The sequence below is a fragment of the Marmota marmota genome, unplaced genomic scaffold, assembly GCF_001458135.2.
Source record: "Marmota marmota marmota unplaced genomic scaffold, marMar, whole genome shotgun sequence".
Taxonomy (NCBI): Eukaryota; Metazoa; Chordata; class Mammalia; order Rodentia; family Sciuridae; genus Marmota; species Marmota marmota.
In genome coordinates, this window is record NW_026000026.1 from 22,929,441 (window position 1) to 22,952,463 (window position 23,023).

Below are 23,023 nucleotides of genomic sequence, written 5' to 3' on the forward strand. Positions count from 1 at the left end.
GGAGATAAGGGTAGGGAGGGAGGGAGAGGGAAAGAAAGAGAAAGAAAAAGATGGTGGTAATAGTAATTGGTGGAGGGACAGCCAAGAAAGGGAGGGACACTGATCCCCAAACATTTTTATTTTTCAGTACTCGGTATTGAGCCCAAGGGGCACTCTACCACTGAGGTACATGCCAAGCTATTTTTATTTTTTGAGACAAGGCCTTAACTAAGTTGCTGAAGCAGTCCTTGAACTTGAGATCCTCCTGCCTCAGCCTCCCCAGTTTTTTTCCCCTTATATTACCTTTTAATCAAGTGTATGTATAACTTATTTTTTTAAATGTGTGCTACTTGAATAAAGGTCACTTTCAGTATGATCCTTGATTTTAAAAAACAAAAACCCCTACTCTGTACCAGTGGAACAGGACTTGAGTGAGGGCTGGTCCCCAGGTGCAAGTTCACTGCCTTCAAGCCTAGGTGGGGCAGCCCAAGTCTGAACCCTAGAGTACCCTCTTCCCTCCAGCCCAATGGTGGACAAGTATGACCATTCAAAACTATCCCAGAACAAATGGTATGGCAAAAGAGAGGCTTCCCAGCTTCCAGGCCAAGAAGTAGGAGGAGAGAGGGGAATGTAGGTTCCTATCCTCTTCCCTGGCCCCAGACTCCAATCTTCAGCCCAAGCTATTCTTAGAGTCCAGATAATGCCAGCAGTTGCTGCTGCTCGTATTTCCAGAACCACCCATTCCTGAGAGGCCCAATCCCACCCCCACCTCCTTTGTGTGCTGGGCTCCCTGACTGATATGGGTGTCCTGCTGGCTGTCTCCTCTACAGTGCATGGGCTGCACACAATCAGGCCACCATGAGTAGGTAAGCACCTGGGTGAAAGGTCCCTCCAACACTCCCCTTGCCAGGCAGCTAGGAGAGACAAGAAGGGCTACAGACATCTTAGGGAAGAAGATGTATTCCCAAGGGTCGCCATTCAGATAGTTTGGCCCAAACCCAAGATCTAAGCTATACTATGTATATGAATGAAAGGGATGAGCCAGGGGCCTGGGACAAGGGGAGGGCAGAAAAAGTAGCAGGGAAGGGCTACCCGAAGGTCACTGCTGGAGGAAGACAACAACAGGAGGTCTAGGGAAGAGGTGGTAGAAGAGGTCTGACTGTCGAACTCACTAGGTGACCTCAAGTAGACTGCTTTTCCTCGTGGAGCTTCAACTTCCCTCATAAATTGGGCATAAACTTATCTCACTGAGGTACTAAATAGATTTAATGAAATAATGTATGTAAGGAGCTGAGACTGTGCCAGATCTACAACAGACACCATGATGACAGTACCATTAGCTCCTTAAGAGCAGGCAATGTTTCTTTTTTAGCTCTGCAACTGCAGGGACTTCTCAAATCTTTGCTCTGCCATTTGCAAGCTAAGTGGCCCTGAATAAATTGCATTACCTCTCAGAGCCTTGGGTTCCTTCTCTGCAAAATGAATATACAAAGAGTATCTGTCTGGAGTATTGAGAGAGATAACTGAAACAGTGCTTAGCCCATGGTAAGAGGTCAACGGTGTGACAGGTGAGGCTGTGGCCATGTGTACCCTGGGGTCTATGTGGGGAAACCCTGTGTCTGTCACTCTGCAGGTGGAATTTGAGACTGTGCCTGGGGTAGTCAACATTCTGTAAGAGAGGTCCTAGTGGCCCCAACACAATGGAAAGAAGTCCCAGGACCTTGTCAAATCACCGTGATGCTACCCCTCAAATCCTGTGCCAAAGCCCAGGCCCTGCCTAGGGTTCTCAAGACCAGGATGGACTTGCCTCAGCTTCCTATTTAGTTCAATCCAACAACAAATCCTTCCTGATGTCCCCCACCCTGGAGCTGGGCTTGCTCCTAAGGTTTAGTAACCTCAGACTGGCATGAAAACATAGACGGTTAATAACAAATGACAGGGCTGGGAATGTAGTTCAGTCATAGAGAATGTGCCTGGCATGAGCAAGGCCCTCAGTTTATCTCTGATACCATCACAAAACTTAATAAATAAAATAACATGGGGCTGGGGTTGTGGCTCAGTGGTAGAGGGCTCGCCTAGCACGTGCGAGGCCCTGAGTTTGATCCTCAGCACCACATTAAAAATAAATAAATAAATAAATAAAAGGTACTGTGTACAACTAAAAGAAATAAATATTTTAAAAAAATGCTGCTCCCCGGGAGTAGCATTTAACCCCACCTGGTAGAATAAAGAATGGGGGAAGGACTCTTCTCTTCAGTAAAATATCAACTAGAAATGGAGTGTAAGGGTGAAGTGGATTATGGCTCTGCTCTTGCAGTCTTGGTCAATCAGCTTGGGAGCTGAGGGAACAGAGACACTCATAAGATTAAGCTGGGAACCTACCAGATAGATCTAATGGTACCCCAGTTCCACCCTGAGTATACCAAATAACTTGCTTCCTTCCCCGTCTCAGGGCATATGGTTCATCCCTCTATGAAGTTAAAAACTCAAGGACAAGAGTCATCCTCAAGCACAGTCTTGAGTTTTTATGTATTAAAAATTTTATTATTAAAATTATCTCTATTGTTCTCTCTAATGCTTCAAACCTTAAATTTTCTTTTCTTTTTTTCTTTTTTGGTTGCAGTGCTGGGGATTGTACCAAGGGCCTTGTGCATGCTAAGTAAGCACTCTACCACTGAGTTATACCCCCAGCACAAATTTTATTTCTTAATTGAAAATTTCTATTGAGATAACTGTATATTCACGTGCAGTTTTAAGAATATAGAAAAATAGGTGCTGGGGTTGTGGCTCAATGGTAGAGCACTCGCCTACCACGTGCGAGGCACTGGGTTTGATCCTCAGCACCACATAAAAATAAATAAATAAAGGTATTGAGTCCAACTACAACTTAAAAAAATGTAAAAAAATATAGAAAAATACCATCATTGATAATAATCAATTGATACTGATATAATTTATCAATCTTATTCAGATGTACCCAGTTTTACATATACTAGTGTGTGTGTGTGTGTGTGTGTGTATGTGTGTATGCACGCATGCATTAAGTTCTTTAGTTTTATCACCTGTGTAGGTTTGTGGATCCACCATCACCAAGATATTGGATGTTATTCTTTTATAATTGCACCAACTTCCCTACCATCCTCAACCCTTGGCAAACACCAATACATTCTTCATTTCTAAAATTGTCATCCAATAATGGGATATAAATGAAATTATACAGCATGTAATCTTTTGAGACTACTTTTTTTCCACTAAGCATAATTTCCTGGAGATTAATCCAATTTGTTGCTTATATCAAGTTTGTGCCTTTTTATTGCTGTGTAGCAATCTGTGGTATGGATACAGTGCAGTTTGTTTAGCTATTCAAGTGTTGAAGGGTATTTGGATAGCCCTCAGTTTGACGTACTATGGTGTCCTGGGCTACTGAGGCCATCCCCACCCAAACATACCTGGAGAAGCAGGTGGGATACAGCTTCCAAGTTCTTGTTCCAGCTTTCTAAGGACAGGTGCCCAAAATGGTCTTCACCTGCCTCCCCTTGCCCATACCAGATAATGGAATTCAGCCACTCCCAAGTATGCCAACATCCAATCCTTAGGGACAAGTAAGAAGAGAACATCATTGAGTCCCCAGACCTTATTTAGACTTGAAGACTATAGATTTGTACGTTGGCCCCAGCTAAGAGGCCCAGCATGACCTGCCCCAGACTTATCTTGGGTAGCTCCACCTTCTCACTCATTCTACTCCAGTTATACTGGCCTTCTGGGAGCTTATAAACTACTAATAAGCTTCTTTCTGTCTCAGGGACTTCGCATCTTCCACTCCCTCCACGTGGAATCTTCTTTCCCTAAACTAGGACAAGGCTGCCTCCATCTTTCCCTTCAAGTGTCAGATCAGTTGTCACTTCCTCAAAGGACCTTCATGATGATATTAACTAAATTAGGTCCTTTCTCTTTATGTTTTCTTATCCCCCTCTGTACGACATACCCTGATTTTTAAATTTATTACATTTATTACTTGGCTTCTTTATTTATCATCTGTCTCCACTACAAGATTAGGTATTTCTTAAGAATTAGGAGCAGGCAAACACGTAACAATTATGCCACAAGACATCCAACTAGCATGCCACATACATGGAAAATGTTGTTAAGAATTCACTGTGATGGGAAACATTACATTCTCAAAAATATTTTTTTCTCTTCTTCCTGTTATTGGTAGTTCTGAATGTTAGATATTTTTTCCCATGGGGTCAAAAGGTACCTAATTATATGATTGTGAGTGGAAAAATAGGGGACAGAATTCAGGTACTGGCTGTTTTTCCATTTTCATTTGTGTGTGCATTTTTAATATAAATGCAGGGATGTAAAACATTAATGCAAGTCAAAATGTTTCAGTGAACAAGTTTCAGCAATTCAATTTTACAATTATAAATAAAACTGTTAAATTTTTCTGGGCAATGCAAGCATTTGGATTTTTTTTAAACAAGTAAATTTCTCATTGACAGCAACTAAATAGTATTTGTAGCATTTTTATCAAATAGTAGATTCCATCCAATCACTATACTTTTCTAACTGAGTTGTTCTACATGCAAGTACATGTTTTTAATGTTGTCGGTCTTCTGTGCTGTTCCTATGAGTTTGCTATTAAAATACATTAAACTATAAAACAAAAAACAAGAATTAGGAGCAGCAGATGGCACTGTGATAACCCAGCAACCAGAATGGGCCTGGGTACAGAGGAACAGCCACGAGTGGCTGCTGAATGGGCCATGTCTGCTGAAGTGGGACAACTGCTTTTAAGAATCATCTTCTCCTTGGGCCTCTCACTCTGCTCCCCGCTGTTTCATCCATGCAAGACCCAGAAAATATTGTGACCCCTTTTTCTCTTCCACCCCAGCCTGGGCAAGGCTCTCCCTTCTTTGTTCTCCTGGGCTCATCTGAAGCCAAGCTAACATTACAGCATGATGATTAAGAGCACTAGAGTCTGACTATCTGTATGTAAATCCTCAGTGGCTGTTCCTTTGAGACAGCACCTGTCCCATTTGGAATTAAATGAGGTTAATACACATTTTATTAAAAAACAAGCACAATAGCTAGCACATAGCACATAATAAGTATTTAGTAGATGATCATTACTTTTCTTTTTCTTACTATCATCATCTCCAAATTCAGAATAATCCAGAAAAGTGCATGACCCACTAACACCGAGATCATGAGAAGGAAAAGGGTCATTTCTAAGACTGTGGGCCACCATTCTCATCTTAAGGCAATTCCCTTCTGGCCTTGCTGTTTGTGCAGCCCCTTCCCCTCTTGGTGAAAGTTCAGAGAGATGGAAGGGCAGGACTTTAACCTCTGCCTTCACTAGGTTCAAGATGATAATTGTCCTCTCCCACATGCAGAGTTATCAACCTGCCCCAACATTCCCTAGCTCCATGGTCTCCCTACAAATCGCCTACATAATCTGAACCCAGAGCCCTGCCATCATCCAACAGGCAGAGTTATTTCCTCACCAAAGAGCCGTGCACACTCTGCTTTCTAGCATCCGTGTACCCAGCCATGCAAATATTTAATGAAAAATAAGTTTTGCTATTAATATGTGAAATCATTTCACAATCACTAGACTGGCAAAAAGGATTAAACTTCTGAAAATTCTCTATCTTTTTTTTAATATTTATTTTTTAGTTTTCGGCGGACACAACATCTTTGTTTGTATGTGGTGCTGAGGATTGAACCCGGGCCGCACACATGCCAGGCGAGCGCACTACCGCTTGAGACACATCCCCAGCCCAGAAAATTCTATATCTTGATGAAGACACAGAACAAGGGCAATTCGAACACATTGCTTGCAGGAATGCAAATTGGTAAAAAAAAAAAAAAAATGGGGGAGAGAAATTTTATATTATCTAGCAAATTGCTCATGACCTTAACATTTAAAGAGGTATACTCACTAGACTTTGCCATGTGCAATGGAAAAAATACTAAAGAAAACCCAATGGACCATTCATAGGAGAACAGAGAGACAAACGTGGTGCTTTTATGCAATGAGATCTATAGAGCTGTGAAAATGCATGAACCGGAATTACCCTTACAACGTGAATGACTCTCGACATACCACTAAATGAGAAAAGCAAGCTACACAAACATACAGGTGATATGTTATCACTTAAAGTCCAAACACCTAAGAATCAATCAATGGGATAGATTCAAACTAAGAAGTTTCTTCTCAGCAAAGGAAACAATCACTAACGTGAAGAGAGAGCCTACAGAATGTGAAAAAATCTTTACCACACACACCTCAGATACAGCACCAATCTCCAGGATATATAAAGAACTCAAACACACACACACACACAAAACAAAAACAAAAACAAAAAAACCCAAATAACCCAATAAATAAATGGGCTAAGAAACTGAACAGACACTTCACAGCAGAAGAAATGCAATTGATCAACAAACATATGGAAAAATGTTCATCATCTCTAGCAATTAGAGAAATGCAAATCAAGCCTACTCTAAGATTTCATCTCACTCCAGTCAGAATGGCAATTATTAAGAATATAAGCAATAATAAGGGTTGGGGAGGATGTGGGGGGAAAGGCACACTCATACATTGCTGGTGGGGCTGCAAATTGGTGCTGCAACCACTCCGCAAAGCAGTATGAAGATTCCTCAGAAAACTTGGAATGGAACCACCATTTGACCCAGCTATTCCACTCCTCAGTTTATACCCAAAGGACTTAAAATCAGCTTACTACAGTGACACAGCCACATCAATGCTTATAGCAGCTCAATTCCCAATAGCTAAACTATGAAACCAACCTAGATGCCCTTCAATAGATAAAAGGATAAAGAAAATGTGGCACATATACACAATGGATTATTACTCAGCCTTAAAGAAAAATGAAATTATGGCATTTTCAGGTAAATGGATGGAACTAGAGAACATTATGCTAAGTGAAATAAGGCAATCCCCCAAAACTAAAGGCCAAATGTTTTCTCTGATAAGTGGATGCTGATCCATAGTTGGGGGGGGGATTAAGGAAGAATGAAAGAATTTTGGATTGTACAGAGGGCAGTGTGGGGAGGTGTGTGAGGACAGGAAGAACAGTAGAATGAGACAGACATTATTACCCTATATACACTTATAATTACACTACTGGTGTGATTCTGCACCATGTATTGCCAGAGGAGTGAGAAATTGTGCTCCATTTGCGTACAATGTGTCAAAATGCATTCTACTGTCATGTATAGTTAGAACAAATTAAAAAACAAAAATAAAAGGGAGACCAAGAGAATAGAAGAAGGGGATTAGGGGGAGGGAGAGGAGGGAAAGAGGAGGTACTGGGGAATGAAATTGATCAAATTACACTGTTTTATTGTGTGCACATATGAATATATAACAAATCCCACTATTATGTATAATTATAATGTACCAATAATAGGGGAAAAATTAAATTAAATTATATTTCTTAAAAATTGAGCCAGACCTAGTTTTTCAATCTATTTGCTCACTTTTATTTTGAACAAAGTCATTTAACAATTGGACAAAGGGATTTTTGGGAAAACAGTGTCATCGTAAAGTTTCATTTACGTTTATAAAAAACAAAGTCCAAACAACTTGAAAAGCAGTATTATATATGATTTAGAAACATACCTAGTAAAGGAATAAAAAAAAGCACAAGACCTAACTCATGTCATATAAAAAATTAACTTGAAATAAGTAAGACTTACATATGAATTAAAACTATAAAAATCCTAGAAGAAAACTTAGGCTTTTCTTTGTTCTTGGATTAGGTAATAGTTTCTTAGATATGACATGCAAAGCGCAACCAACCAAAGAAAAAACTAGATAAACTGGATTTCATAAAAATTTAAAAACATTTGTGCTTCAAAAGACACAATTGGAAAGACAACTATAGAATGGGAAAGAATACATGCAAATCATATATCTAATAAAAGTCTAGTATCTAAAATATATAAAGAGCTCTTAAAATTTTTAAATGGATGAGAGATTTTAAACAGACATTTCTCTCGGGAAGAAACACAAATGGTCAATAAGCACATGAAAAGATGCTCAACATCATTAATCATTAGAAAAATGCAAATCAAAACCACAATCAAGGCTGTGGTCGTAGTTCAGTGGTAGAGTGCTTGCCTAGCATGTGTGAGGGTTCGATTCTCAGCACCACATACAAATAAATAATTAAAATAAAGGTCCATCAACAACTAAAAATATATTTAAAAAAACACAATAGGGACTGGGGATATAGCTCAGTTGGTAGAGTGCTTGACTCGCATGCACAAGGACCTGGGTTCAATTCCCAGCACCACAAAAAAAACGAAAAAACAAACACACAATAAGATGCCACTTCACACCAACTAGGATAACCATAATTAGACAGACAAATACCGGTAAAGATGTAAAAACAGAAACTCTGACACATGCAGCCACTTTGGAAAACAGAAATTCCTCAAAAAAGTTAAACATGTAATCCAGAAATTCCACTTCTAGATATCTACTCAAGAGAATTGAAAATACTCACAAAAAAACCTGTGCATGAGCACAGAGCAGCATTATTCGTAATAGCAAAAAGTGGAAATAGGTCTGGGGTTGTGGCTCAGTGGTAGAGTGCTTGCCTCTCATGTGTGAGGCACTGGATTTGATTCTCAGCCCCGCATATAAATAAATAATTAAAATAAAGGTCCATCATCAACTAAAAAAATTTTAAAAAGGAAAGTGGAAACAACCCTAATGTTTATCATTTAAATGAATGGCTGAATCCTCAAATAGGCTAAATGAAAGAAACAACTCACAAAAGGCCACAAATTATATGACTGCATTTATATGAAATATTCAGAATAGGTAAATTCATAGAGTCAGAAATTAAATTACCTATTTCCAGAGCTGGGTGAGGGAAGAATGGGGAATGACTGCTAATGGATATGGGGCTTCTTTTACAGAGTAATGAAAGTGTACTGGAATTAGTGGTGATGGTTGCACAAGCTTATAAATATAATAAAAACCACTGAATTTATGGTATGAGTTATATCTCAATAAAAAGTTGCATAGGAGACTGGGCACATATCCCAGGGATAAAATGTGTATTTAGCACTCACAAGGCCACAAGTTTGATCTCAAGCATCACATTAACAAAAGAAACAAAGTTGCGTGGGGATAATAAACACTCAATTCAGGAGAGTCATTACCTGGGGGCACAGGGAGAGGTCATTCGTGGTGGGGCACACATGGGTCTTCAGTTACACAGTAGTTCTCCTCTTATCCAGGTTTCACTTTCCATTGTTTTAGTTACTTGTGGTCAACAGTGGTCTGAAAATATTGAGCAGAAAAATTTTAAAATAACAATTCATAAGGTTTAAATAACTTTTATTACAATACATTGTTAGAATTTCTTCATTATTACTTAATAATCTCTTACTGTGCTTAACTTATAAATTAAACTTTACCATAACCATGTACATAAAGGAAAAATACAGTTTAAAGAGTTTGGTACTATTTGTGGTTTCAGGCATCTGCTGGGGGTCTTGGAATACATTCTCCCCAGATAAGAGGGGATTACTATATTAGCAATGTTTTATTTCATAATCTGTATAGTAGGTATGTGGGTGTTCATTACATTAATATTTATATCTTTTGCAATGTTATCATAATTAACAAAAGTTAAAAATTATTTACTGAGTTTAGACCTAGATTAAGCACTGAACTATGGGGGGTGGTTCAATGAAGAGTAAAACCAGTTCCCATCCTGTCCAAAAGTAAGTGGAGAAGTAATAAGTATAGAAAACAGTATAAGTAAGCCATTTTACTTCTGGGCTTCTCTTTGCTCACAAAAAAATGAGAGCTAGATTAGAAGCTTGTAAGTAGAAGGTCTCTGAGGATCCTGCACCCTAGATGTGTGTGTCCCCTTTGTCAGCCCATAGCCCCTCCACGAGTTCATCATGTACAACGAGAGCATGGCCCTAGAGCCATTCCTGGTGCCATCAGTCACTGAGAGCGGGCCTAAAGCAAAGTCCCAGTCTCTAAGTCTGTGTCTTCTCAGTAAAATAAGAACAGTAACTTTTCCCTCCCAGCACTGTAGGAGTGTAAATGAGATAGCACATATAAAGTGTCAGGACAGGCCTGGCACACAGTAAATCCTCAACACATGGGACAGTCCTCACTTTGATTCCACGGGCATTTCCTGAGCAGCACCACTGGGCCAGGCCATGCTGGGGGACAGAAGGCAGAGGAATTCCACTGTGAAAGGCCAAAACAGTGACCTCCAGCCATCTGGGGAGATATTCTCATAAATAATGATGCCAGGCAGGGTGTTGTCACTTGCTAAAAAGAGATAACAGGCATGTGCACAGATGCAGAACACGTGCAATGCAGACATTGGGAATGGGAGGTGTCCCAATCAAAAGGCCCAGTCCAGACTTGGAAAGAGGCCCTCACGAGGGCAAAAGCAAGGCACAAAGTTAAGGGACAGATTTCCATTCATACTGCAGTGCAGCCCTCCTTGTATTTTTTTTTCACCTAATTTATACTCCAATGTTCCCACAAACTCTAGAACAGAGATGTCAATGAATTCAACAGTCAGCTTGGGAAAGTATGAGTTCATGGACATTGTAAAGTAGGAGGGTGGGGAGGCAAATGTCTAACAGGGCCAAGCAGTCTTATCTGGCAAGTCAGGACACTCTTCAAGCCTTCACTTCTCTCACTGTAAAATGGAGACGACAGTCGGGAGCAGTGGCACATGCCTGTAATCCAAGTTCAAGGCTACCTCCACAATTTAGCAAGACCCTGTCTCAAAATTAAAAATAAAAAATTAAAGGTCTGGGGATGTGGCTCAGTGGTAAAGTGCCCTTGGGTTTAATTCACATTACCAAAAAAAAAAAAAGAGAGAGTGAGAAAAAGAGATGCACACAAACCATAAGACTACTGATCTTATACAGTAGCCCCCCACTAGGATTGTGGCTAAAAGTGATGTAATGACTGTAAAGTCATTAGCCAAGGACCTGGAACTTAATGACCAGATCAATGAAGAGTAGTTAACATTAGGAAAAAACAGATTCCATTTTGAAAATGAGGCAAGTAAGATTCAGAAGTGAGATGACCTGCCCATAATCACAGTGGTAGGTTGTGGAGTGAGGATTTACATCCAGATCTGGGACACCAAAAGCTCTGTGCATCATCATCTCCCTCTGCTCCAGAATCTACAGGTTCCTTGTAGTCCAGTAAATGGAATCCATCCTTGCCATGGAGTAAGGACCCAGCAAAGGCTTGGTGCCAGAAAGACCCTAGGTAAGTTCCCTCATCCTGAGTTTCTTTTATTTTTTTTAACTTTGTTTATTTATTTTTATGTAGTGCTGAGGATTGAACCCAGTGCCTCACATGTGCAAGGCAAGCACTCTGCCACTGAGCCACAACCCTAGCCCTCATCTTGAGTTTCTTGATCTGAGATTCCCAAGAGGGTCTGAGAAGATCTGGGGATTCCTCCACATAGTACATGCAAAATTTTGTGTCTAATGAAGATTCTTGAAGGAATCTAAGTATCAAAATTAACAAAACACTTGACTCACTTTGTATGCTTTCTTATCCATTCAATGGAGAAAACAGAATTTATCTTGAAAGACTGAGGACATTAAATGAGATAATTTGTGAGAAGTACCTGAAACATCCTAAATTCTCAATAAACATCAGTATCCAGTCATCCTCCCTTCCTAACCTATTTCCATCATTCGTCAAATGTTATTGAGCATCTATTATGTGGCAGGAACCATTTCAGGTGCTGGGAAAAGTGTGAAAAGTGGTGAAAAGACAATATTGGCACGATTTTGATGGAGCTCACATTTCAGCAGAGGGAAACAACAGACAAATAAAAGTAATAATTTCAGGTACTAATCACTATTAGAACACTCACAGGGTTATGTAATACATATTGGTGGGGTGGGATGGGGTGGCATCTAAGGAGAAAACACCTGAAAGACAAGGATATTGGTCATGCCAGTTGTAGGGGCAAAGCATGTCGGTAGAGGGAGCAAGAAAGGCAAAGCCCTGCTAAAAAGACCTAGACCCACCACAAACTGGGTCACTTTGAACAAGGCACTTAACTTCTGAGGTTCAGCTGCCACACCTACAAAATAAGAATTAAGCAGCCTTATCTGCTACAATGTGAGGGGACTCAACCAAAGGGCTGTTAAGGTCTGGAATCCTCCCTAAATCTCACCAAGAGATAACCCATACATGTCACTGGGCACCCATCTTGGAAGTGGGGAACCTGCACAGAAAACCCTGGGTCCCATTTTTAAATTTTTACATTCATGCTGTGTTAGAAATAACTTTTGTTTCTGGTTAATACAGCGACCTTTTTTTCCCTGTCAGTTGAGGACCGTTATAATACTACTTCATATCCCCCCTGAGGTTCAGAAACAGACATTTCGTGTAACTTAACTAAAATTCTCATTAGGTGCTTCAAATTGCAAACAATTGTCTCCTAACCTAGGGAGAAGAAACAGTTATGACGTTGGAGGCTGCCAGGAATAAGGTAGGATCATGAATCCATATATTAAAAAAATAAAAAGTAAAAAACCTAAACTTCCCCAGATCCCGATGCAAGAGGCATCCGAAGAGTTTGAGAAACACTGGGTCACCCTCGAACACTCCTAACTTCAAAATTCCAGGAAAAAATGAAAATGCGTTCCTTCTGCTCTAAGGCTTGCCATACTGCTACCCTAGGTGAAAAAAATCAGGTGCGTTTTTCTGGAATTTGTCGGGTCTGGGAAAATAACCTGGGTTCCAATGCTGGCTCAGCGCCTAACAAGCCACAACGACCTTGTGTCGGTCCCCCCCCTAAGACTCTCTTACCACGCCCACCCCCGCCCCTATCCCCCGGGTGTCCCTGAGATCGTGACTGTCCCATCTGAGCATTAGTTTCCCCATCTATACTAGACGTCGACAGCTCTGACGCTCTATGAACTGAGCATACCCGCAGCACCCCGCTGACCCAGCCTGACCCCTCCTTGTACTTCCCAAGTCCAGGTCTGCCTGAGTGCAGGAGAGAAACCCTTAAAACTAAGATCGCCCTCACACGGACTGCCCCTTCCCGGCCGCCGTCCACCTCCACCGGCACTGGTCTCTTCCCCGCCCTACCCTTTAAGCCTAGCGGGGGCGGTCCGCGCAAGCGCACAGACCTGCCCCGAGACCCCGCCCCCTAAGTCTTGGGTAACGGCGCGAGGGGCCTGAGTGCGGTGCGCAACGGGACCACGAACTAGTAGGTTGGGGCTCGGCAACGGCGGCTGGCGAGGGTCAGATTTCCTCTGGAGGAAAGCTGTGAGGGAGGGGTCAGGCCAGCAATTGGAACGCAGAGAGCTGGAGCTCTTGTAGCTCAAACCTATCTCAGGCACTGAGAAACTTGTGTCCAGTGACGGGGGTTGGGCTAGCGCGTGTTGATCCCAGATTTTCCAGATCGGGCGGGTGTCGGGGACACAGAGCTATTGAGACTAGAATCAGGGTTTAAAGGGAAAATAAAAAAAAAAAAAAAAAACTGGGAGCGATTAGAAACAAACTTTGTTCCTGGTGGGAGCGAGCGGGCCAGTCAAGGACAAGCTAAGACGGGAGAACACGTCTTTGCCCAGAGCTCTGGGCAGGTACGGGCCCCGCCCTGGTGATAAAGTCCGACCGGCTTTCCTTGTGGGCGTTGGTGATTGACTTATTTAAGGTTCATTGAATACAGTTGTAAGCGTTAGCATCAGCTAGAAACGTAACCAACACAAATGCATTTGCTGTGGTACCGAGAAAAATCAATGGACTGTAGAAGCCCTGGATAGAGAAGAACAGAGAAAGCTACCCAAACTAAATCAGAGTGGAGGGGAATGTTCCCAAGGGGAAACAGCACCTGCCAAGGCCTGGTACAGGGAGCAAGGCTGGTGCATCATGAAGATGCTTCATTCTGAATCTGGTTGGTGCACAGCGAAGAGAAGACGGTGGGCGGAGCTCTGCTACTAACAGTGGAGATGCACAGGGAAGAATTCAAAACTATGTATTTAGGCAGCAGAATCCACAAAGTTGGAGTAGAATGGAGAGAAGTACACGCGAGGCTTGGGTGCCAGGGTGAGGTTCATCAGAGAAGCAGATTTTTGTTGAGACAACAACAACAACAAAAAATTCTCTGGTTGTGTGGAGATTTCCAGGAAGTGTTGGATATTCGACTTTGACCATCAGGAAAGTACTGCTGTGAGAATATAGATTTGAGCATCATCAGCAAAACAGAATTAAGGCACAAAGATGGAGACTATAGATTGAGAAAAAAAGGTCCCAGTTAGAACTTTTCTTCGAAGTGATGGTCTTTTTTTATGATCCCAGTATCTAGCCTAAGGCCTGGCTTTACATGCAAATCAGTGTTTGCCAACAAAACAAAAGCCCAGCAGCTGACAGTTGGAATCCCATAGGTGTGGAGAGATGCAGACTAAGGGAGTATCTTATTTCTCTAATGTCAAAGTCATGGGTTCTTGTCTTGGTTCTACTGCCTGGCTGCTATATGACCAGTTTAAAAAATTAAAAAACCTCAGGTGTAGAGCTGTGCTATGGTTTGGATACCTTTGAGTGTATCCCCAAGGGGTTCATGTATTGGGGGCTTGGTCCCCATGCCCAGTATGGTGATGTTGGGAGGTGGTGGGACTTTTTTAAAGATGGGGACCTAGTAGACCTGGGTTGTAGCTCAGTGGTAGAACACTTGCCTAGCATGTGTGAGGCGCTGGGTTAGATCCTCAGCACCACATTTTAAAAAATAAATAAATAGAGATATTGTGTCCATCTACAGCTTAAAAAAATTTTTTTTAAAGATGAGACTTAGTCCTTATGTCACTGGGATAGCTGCTCTTGGAAGGAATTAAGATAGTATTTGTGGGACCCAGAGTTAGTTCTCAAGGGAGTAAGTTGTTATAAGAGTGAGCTTAGCTGAGTGTAGTGGTACATGCCTATAATCTCAACTATTCAGGAGACTGAAGAAGGAGGATCACAAGTTTCGAGGTCAGCCTGCACAATTTAGTCCCTTATATCAAAAAGCAAAAAGGACTGGGGATATAGCTCATTACATGTGCAAAGTCCTGTAGTCAATCCCCAGTACTGTAAAAATAAAAAATAAAGAGAGTGAGACTGTTTGGGTGCAGTACTTGTAATCCCAGCAACTCGGGAGGCTGAGGCAGGAGGATTACAAGTTTGAGGCCAGTCTCAGGAATTTAGTGAGACCTATGCAACTTAGTGAGACTTTGTCTCAAAATAAAAAATTAAAAGGGCTGGGGATGTGGCTCAGAGATGAAGTGCCCCTGGGTTCAATCCCCAGTATCAGAAAAGAGTGAGGCTAACCTCAGAATCACTTTCTTTGGCTTCCCCTCAGTTGCATTCCCGCCTTTGTAATGCCATCTGCATGAGGACCTCACCAAAGCCACTGCCATGTCCTTGAATTTCCAAAACTGTGAGCTAAATAAATCTCTTTATAAAGTTATCCAGCCTCAGGTATTTCATTATAGTAACAGAAAATAGAATAACACAAGCACCAAACACTGCTGAGAAACTTCACACAGATTTTTCTCATTTAATCCATATAGTGAAGTTACTTATAAGGGAAATAATATTGTGTACTCAAACACAGGTCTGACGGACTCCAGAGCCTTGTTCTTTACTATGACTATTGTCATCTGTCGCCCAACAGGGGTGTCATCAGGGCTCTCTTGAGATCACATGCTCATTGTTTCAAAACATTGTGCTGAGGCCAGCAGACTTGCACAATTGGCCTAACACTAGCTCTGTCATGAGAAGGGGGCAGAGCTGAATGTGATGTAGGTTACCTCTCATTTACTGACTCTCTTCCTGGGAACCACTGAGTTGAGCAGACATGTTCTGCTCTCAAAATTAAATGACAATAGGTCAGAACAAAACCAGTGACTGGCAATTCCATTTTTATCTAGGGCTTTCTAGATTCCCAAGGCCTGATGCCAAATGAATGAGTAGCAAGCCGTGAGTTGGTACACCTCTGTGTGTCTTTGAGCTATCAGTCAGATTTCTTCTATTACACTAGGTACTTGGGTTTCTGCTTTTTGGTGTTTGTTTTTCAATTTGGTACTGGAGATTGAACCTTGGGCACTTTACCATTGAGCTGCATCTCCACCCCTTTTTGTTGTGAGACAGGGTCTTGCTAAGTTGCCCAGGGTGGCCTCAAACTTGTGATCCTCCTGCCTCAGCCTCCTGAGTCGCTGGGATTACACGCATGTGCCATTGTGCTTGGTGGTTTCAGTCATTTCTATTCTGCTAATGTGATTTCTCAAAAATATTTTCTCTTAAAAAATTATTTAAAAATATATATTTTTTCTCATTAGATGTTGTAATGATAGATATCTATACATAGAATGTAATTGTTTTCTCTTAACATGTTTGATTTTGATTAGTATGAGGGAGGAGTTCACCGTCTCTGCATTTCATGGTATTCCACAAAAGGTTCCCTCCCTGCCTCCTATGTAATTATTTGAGATCTGCTGACATGGGTTGTTGGAATAAGAAGGGAAATTAATCTACTGTAATGGTCCCCATCCCAAGAAGACCCATAAAAAATGTAAGCTTCAACCTCTTCCTCCTGTTGGACCTCTTTGAATCAGAATCTCTGGAGTAGAGTCTCAGAATATATGTATTTCTTCAAGCAACCTAGAATGTTTATCTACTTTTTTTTTGGATGCTGGGGATTGAACCCAGCCAGGGCCTTGTACATGCAAGTCTAGTACTCTACCAACTGAGCTATATCCCCAGCCCTGTTTGTCCACTTTTGGAAACAACTCATTTCTCCCATGCCTCTGTTTTACAAACAGGGAATCTGTATCTCTAGGAAGGGAGGGAACTTGTCCCAATCACATATGACATTAATGCTTCTTTCTGCAACGAAGAGTATTAGGCTAGAGCATAGAGACCTGAGTTCAGGTCTAGGCTTTACCAGTCAGTACATAGGGCAAGACATTTCATTTTCAGAGCTCCATTTCCTTACTGTGAGAATAATGCCATTGCTGTATTAGAAATCAAAAGAGAGAATGGCCATAGAAATACTTGGTTAAGTTGTTTTGTGTATATGGAAGTGAAGAGCTGGGACTAGCCAGTGTTCACTTCTCTGTACCACAGTGTCTTTTAGGGTACCCAACCAAGGTATTACAGTGTTTCAGTGGTTGATGGGCCCCAGGCCATGTGTCACCAAGCTCTCTGTCACAGGTTGGGATGGCCACCAGCTGGGGGAGCCTCTTGCAAGATGAGCAGCTGCTGGAAGAGTTGGCTCGGCAGGCTGTGGACCGGGCCCTGGCTGAGGGCGTGTTGCTGCGGACCACACAGGAGCCCAGTTCCTCAGATGTAAGTCCTAGAGCCTCCCCACAACCTGACTACCCTTCTCCAATCCCCCTGCCCATTGCCTGGCCCTGCCAGACTGAGGGGAGATCTTTTGGCTCAGAGACCACATCTCTTTTGCTTTATTTTATTTTGTTCAATACTTAAAATTGTCCTCAAGACATACATAAAGTAAAAGTACAGCATGCTGGAGTAATCAAATTTAAATCGGGGGCTCAAAGTATGACTTAGGCAAGTTACTTAACTTCTCTCAGCTGCAAATAATGGGAGCTACCTAGTTGGGTAGGTAAAGAAGATAATTCACATAAAGCACTCTGTCTAGGGAGCAAGTATTATATATATATATATAGAAAGACTTCTAAGGGAAGTCTATACACACACACACACACACACACATATTTTAAGCTGTCAATGAACTTTTATTTATTGATACGTGGTGCTGAGAATCGAACCTAGTGCCTCACACATGTAGGCAAGTGCTCTGCCACTGAGCCACAACCTCAACCCAGGAGCTAGTATTTTTTAAGCCCTCCCTAATCACACTACCTTCTTAGTAATTGGGTTGAGATATATCCTTTCAAGTCTTTTTCTGTAGAAATTCATAGTTTAAAAAAAAACAAACTGGATCATACATATTATTCTGTGATATATTTTTGGTTTTTGTTTTTACAAACTCCCTTAGAAGTCTTTCTAACATCTTCCTTAGAGTCGGTATCTCTCTGATGCATAGCATTCCAGATGTAGATGGGTCACAACTTAACTTTTCTCTCCTGTTGGCCATCTAGGTGACTTCTGATATAACAGATAACACAACAGGGCTAGGGTGAGGGTTAGGGTTAACTACAGAACACACAACAGGGAATATCCACATACATGCCTGTTTAGGCCCCTCTATAAGTGTTTCTCTAGGGTTGATATTTAAAAGTAGAACTGCTGAGTGCAAATCATATAATTTTTTTTTTTTAAATCTCATCCTTCAGATGGGCATCTGAGCTTGTACCACCATGTCCCACTAGGCAGGCTGAGGCAAAAGGATCAATTGAGCCCACCAATTTAAGACCAGCTCGAGCAATATAGTGAGACCTCATCTCAAATAAACAAACAAAAACCCCTCATCCTTAAAAAACAAAACAAAACTTGTCTCTTTTGTTATTAGGTAATACATTTTCATAGTTCAAAGTTTAAAAGAACCCAAAATTCAAAAGTTATGAGTTTACAATTTAACCTTCCTTTCCACATTCCCTAGTTACCCAATTCCCCTATCCTGAAGGCAGTCTATGTTTTAGTATTTTTATTTGTCCTTTCAAGTAGTTGATTCCTAAAGGTAAATAACTATATAGACTTTTTCTCATTTTTAACACAAAGAAGCTTTCTAGACAAGCTTTTTTGTACACTTTTGTTTTTGTTTTATTTGTTATTTTTGTTTTGTTTTGTTTTTGTGATACTGGGGATTAAACCCAGGGGAGCTCTACTATTTTGATTAATTTTAAAAAATATTTCCTTTTTTTTTAACCTGCAAATGCCATAATTTTATTCTCTTTTAATGTTGAGTAATATTCCATTGTGTATATATATATACATCACAGTTTCTTTATCCATTCATCTACTGAAGGGCATCTAGATTGGTTCCACAGTTTAGCTATTGTGAATTGTGTAGCTATAAACATTTTTTTATTGATTTTATTATTTTTTTAAAATACATGACAACAGTGGAATGCCTTACAATCCTTATTATACATACAGAGCACAATTTTTCGAATCTCGGTATATAAAGTATGTTCATGTCAATTTATGCCATTATACCTGTACTTTTTTTTTGCATTACAATTCTTACTACACATATATACTACAATTTTTCATATCTCTGTTTGTATATAAGGTATGTTGACACCGAATTCAAGTCTTCATACATGTACTTTGTATAATGATGGCCATCACATTCCACCATCCTTGCTAAAATATTTCCTTATTTACCACTTTTTTCTTTATTAACCACTTTGCTCCAAGTTTAGTTAATGGAATCATGGATTGTCTAGTCTCATGGCCTAGGAAAATTTTCCAGTTGCCTGCTGATATACTGCCATGGAGCCATTAATTAATAAGTTCCAAGTGAACCCTGAATTAGATACAGAAATTTGTTAAACAGTGATTATTTCTGAAAATGTAAAAAATAGATTTAAGGCAGATGGTAACCCTAAGAGTCGCTCAAGTATTAAAATGGCACTATGGAGGGGTTGGTAGAGTGCTTGCCTCATATGCACAAGGCTCTGAGCTCAATCCCCAGCAACACACACACACACCAAAAAAAGCATCGTGGAAATGGTTCATAGCAAAAACCAATTTCCTTCCTTCCTTCCTTCCTTCCTTCCTTCCTTCCTTCCTTCCTTCCTCCCTCCCTTCCTTCTAGTTTCCTCTTTTTATAAATGCCAGGTTTGCGGGGCTGGAGTGGGGGGGACTTGTTATAAAACTCTGTTTTCTATTAGTTTGTGTGAAACCATTCATTCAAAAGAGAACAGATCGGGGCAGGGAAACTGCCTGGTTAGGCCACATGGAGGCAAGTCCCCTCAAATAATCCACCAGAGGAAAAATGCCACATGACCTGCACCTATCCCCAGCAAGTCTAGTTCCCTCGATTCTACTGTGTGCCTGGAAAGATAGTAAAAATATTTCTACAAGAGGTAAAGACTACAAGGAAGTTACAAGCTCACTCTATGAAATGGCTTGGAAAAGTATGAAAATGGCTTGGAAAAGGAGCACTGCCTGTTGATTTTAGCAGCTTTTTTTAAAAACTAGGGCAATCTATTTATCATGCACACACCACAGAAAAATTATCCCCAAAAAATGTCATGCAGAAAATTTAGATATATAATAGAAAAATACAGACCCAAAGTATACAAAAATATGAGTTATGTTAACAAATATGCAAAATAATTTCACTATAAAATATCTCAATTTGCATGTATTAATATTTCGTATGAACCAGGTCTAATTGCTCTGATAAATCTCTACTTACATGTTTTAGAATATCTATTTTTTAAGCCATATAAGTTGTATTCATGTATCCATGCATAAGCTATCCTGCTTATGAAGCCAAGATACTATAAGATTAATAAAATAATTTTTAAAAATCTCAAGTCACAGATTAACAATGTATCCTCAAGTTTTCTGAACTATATGCTATTAAAAGTAACCTGTGTTCATGCAATCTGCCTTTTCAGATGTAAATATAAGTCAATGATTTGTTGTCAAAAGCAATAGTGTTAGAAATCCTAAGTCAAATTATTCATAGGACTGGATCATAATATGTGCTTTAAACTGACATACTAACTTTGCAATCTATATTTTGTGAGAGAACAGGTAATTCTGGCACCTAAGGAACTATATCATATGGAATGGGGATGACCTCAGTGGCACTCTTCCACTTTGGTTTATCCAGGCTATTGCTTTCAGTCCTACATTGAGGCCCCCTTGTATATCAGTTTTTAATGTGTCCCCAGCCGTCTCCCAGTCCCCAGGCTAGTATGGGCCAACTGGAGAGTCCAGACTCAGTAATATGACCCAAGCATATGAGAATGGCCATCATCTAAAGCGGGCTGATACTGTAAAAGGCCTGCCTCTGGCTTTGGCAATAAAATTCCTTGGTTTGTGAGCCTAGATTTGGTGAATTGTTTGCCTGAATCTAGGATGCAACATATTTTCCCATTTAAGCCTTTATTTCTTCTGTTAATAAATAGGTTTATGTAAAGCTCCAACACTTAGTCTTTCTGGGAATTAATGGAGCCTAGGAAAGGCACAATCCTCAATGAGATTTCTTCTTTTTTTTTATTAGTTGCTTATGACAATACAATGATCTTGACATACCATACATTTAAACAGGAAGTGTGTGTGCATATGTGTGTGTGATTTCATTCCAAATCTTTTTATGTTTTTGGTTTTTCTTTTGTGGTGCTGGGGATCGAACCCAGGGCCTTCTGCATACAAGCACTCTACCAACTGGGCTATATCCCCAGCACTCATTCCACATCTTTACCTGTTGCCTGCTCTATGTCAGATCGTCCTAGATACTGAGAGCAGAGGTAAGTCAGCCAGAAGCCCCAGCCTTTGGAGCTCAGGGTTTATTTGGAGAACATACCCAAAACGAAATTAAATAATGTCAAAATTAAATATGAGAAAACATAGTTGTACAATATAGTATTTACTGTGTCATGCACTATTCTAAACACTTGGGAATTGCTGACTCATTTAACAGAGATGAGAAAACCACAGTCCAGACAAGTTAAGTAACTTGCCTGAGGTCATTTAAATGGTGGAATAATTGGCAGAGCCAGAATTGAAACCCAAGAGGTTTGGCTTCTGAGACCACGCTCTGAACATCTGAGCTTTACTGCCTCTCTTAAGACACCTGGAAGAAGAAGTAATTCATTATGATTAGAAGGTTGAGATGAGGGGTGGTATTGCTAGATCTTAAAAAACAGATGGGGGAAAGAAATAGCATAGCAGGGGCCCAAAAGTAGGCAAAGACAAAAAAGTATTCAAGAGAATGTAACTGAAAGGCAGGAATATTGTAGAAATGAAGGCAGGCCAATTCAGATCGCCAAGAGGCACTGAATGCAGGGTGGAGTAGGAGTGTGAACTTTACCTTGTGGATCTGGGCTGCAGGCCAGCCACTTGCAAGTCAAAGATTTGGCTCCTACAGTGTTTTGAGTTAATGCAGTTTTTGAATAGGTAATACATGAACAGGATACAAAATTCAAAGGGCTTTAAGGGTACAGTAAGTCTCTTCCTTCCAGAGACAGGAATTATTAACAGTATTTTGTTTTTAATCAGAGTGTTTAAAAATCAGAGCTAACATTAAAAGAAAAAAGTCTTGGGGAAGAGGGGTGGGGGGCACCTACCCAGCCTGTCTCCTCATCACATTTCCTGTTATTCTCTGTTGCTTTCCTGACTGCAAAGCAGAATGCTGTTTTCATGCCTGTGTGATAGTTTTTCTAACAGTAGAACCATGTTATTCTATGTTCTTGTCTCCTCAAAACGAGATATCAGGTGTTTATACCTTTAGCTTGTGGGCAACAGAGAACACATGTGCGCCATTAATCCAAAAATTCAAGAGGGCAATAATGAATCCTGGGGTCAGAGCCAGAGGGAAGTCTTTATCAGAAAAACTTGAGTTTTTTAACCAGCTGGAGGTGTTGAGGAAGGCAATCTTCTGACTCTTTAAAGACAAGGAAATGCCCTGTAGCCATCACATATACACTCAGGATATTAGATCACCCTTTACATAATCTGCAGTAATTCCCGTTTTAGATCATGAAGCCCTCAGGCTGAATAAACCTTACTCTTACAAATATCCTTGCTCAGTTTTGTCTTTTTTTTTTTTTTTTTAATTTTTTATTGTGGGTTGTTCAAAACGTTACAAATTTCTTGGCATATCATATTTGACACTTTGATTCAAGTGGGTTATGAACTCCCACCTTCACCCCATACACAGATTGCAGAATCACATCAGTTACACATCCATTGATTTACAAATTGCCATCCTAGTGTCTGTTGTGCTCCCCTGCCTTTCCCATCCTCCACACTCCCCCCTCCCCACCTCTCCCCTCCCCTCCCCTCCTCTCTCTCTACCTCCTCCACTGTGTAACCCTGAGGGTCTCCTTCTATTACCATGCA

The 23,023-nt window shown here is 40.7% G+C and overlaps 1 protein-coding gene and 1 long non-coding RNA gene across 4 annotated transcripts in view; one reads left to right on the forward strand and one right to left on the reverse strand.

Annotated features, from left to right (window-relative positions):
• Window positions 1-2,949: 2,949 nt before the first annotated feature.
• LOC125619010 lies at window positions 2,950-13,103 on the reverse strand. Its single transcript, XR_007350472.1, has 3 exons — window positions 12,963-13,103; window positions 9,184-9,304; window positions 2,950-3,570 (listed from the first exon to the last, which is right to left on the reverse strand). It is a non-coding gene; the product is annotated as an uncharacterized LOC125619010 (long non-coding RNA).
• A 34-nt stretch (window positions 13,104-13,137) lies between these two features.
• Window positions 13,138-23,023, forward strand: part of Gss (glutathione synthetase) — a 40,595-nt gene continuing 30,709 nt past the window's right edge. The window contains exons 1-2 of one of the 3 annotated variants that reach the window (XM_015481426.2): window positions 13,138-13,247; window positions 17,225-17,359. In XM_015481426.2, the coding sequence (XP_015336912.1) occupies window positions 17,231-17,359 (129 nt within the window). In that variant the 5' untranslated portion in view covers window positions 13,138-13,247; window positions 17,225-17,230. Of the gene's footprint in view, window positions 13,248-15,430; window positions 15,450-17,224; window positions 17,360-23,023 lie in introns of those variants that run through there. The other 2 variants (XM_015481417.2, XM_048811080.1) reach the window with 2 other exon arrangements.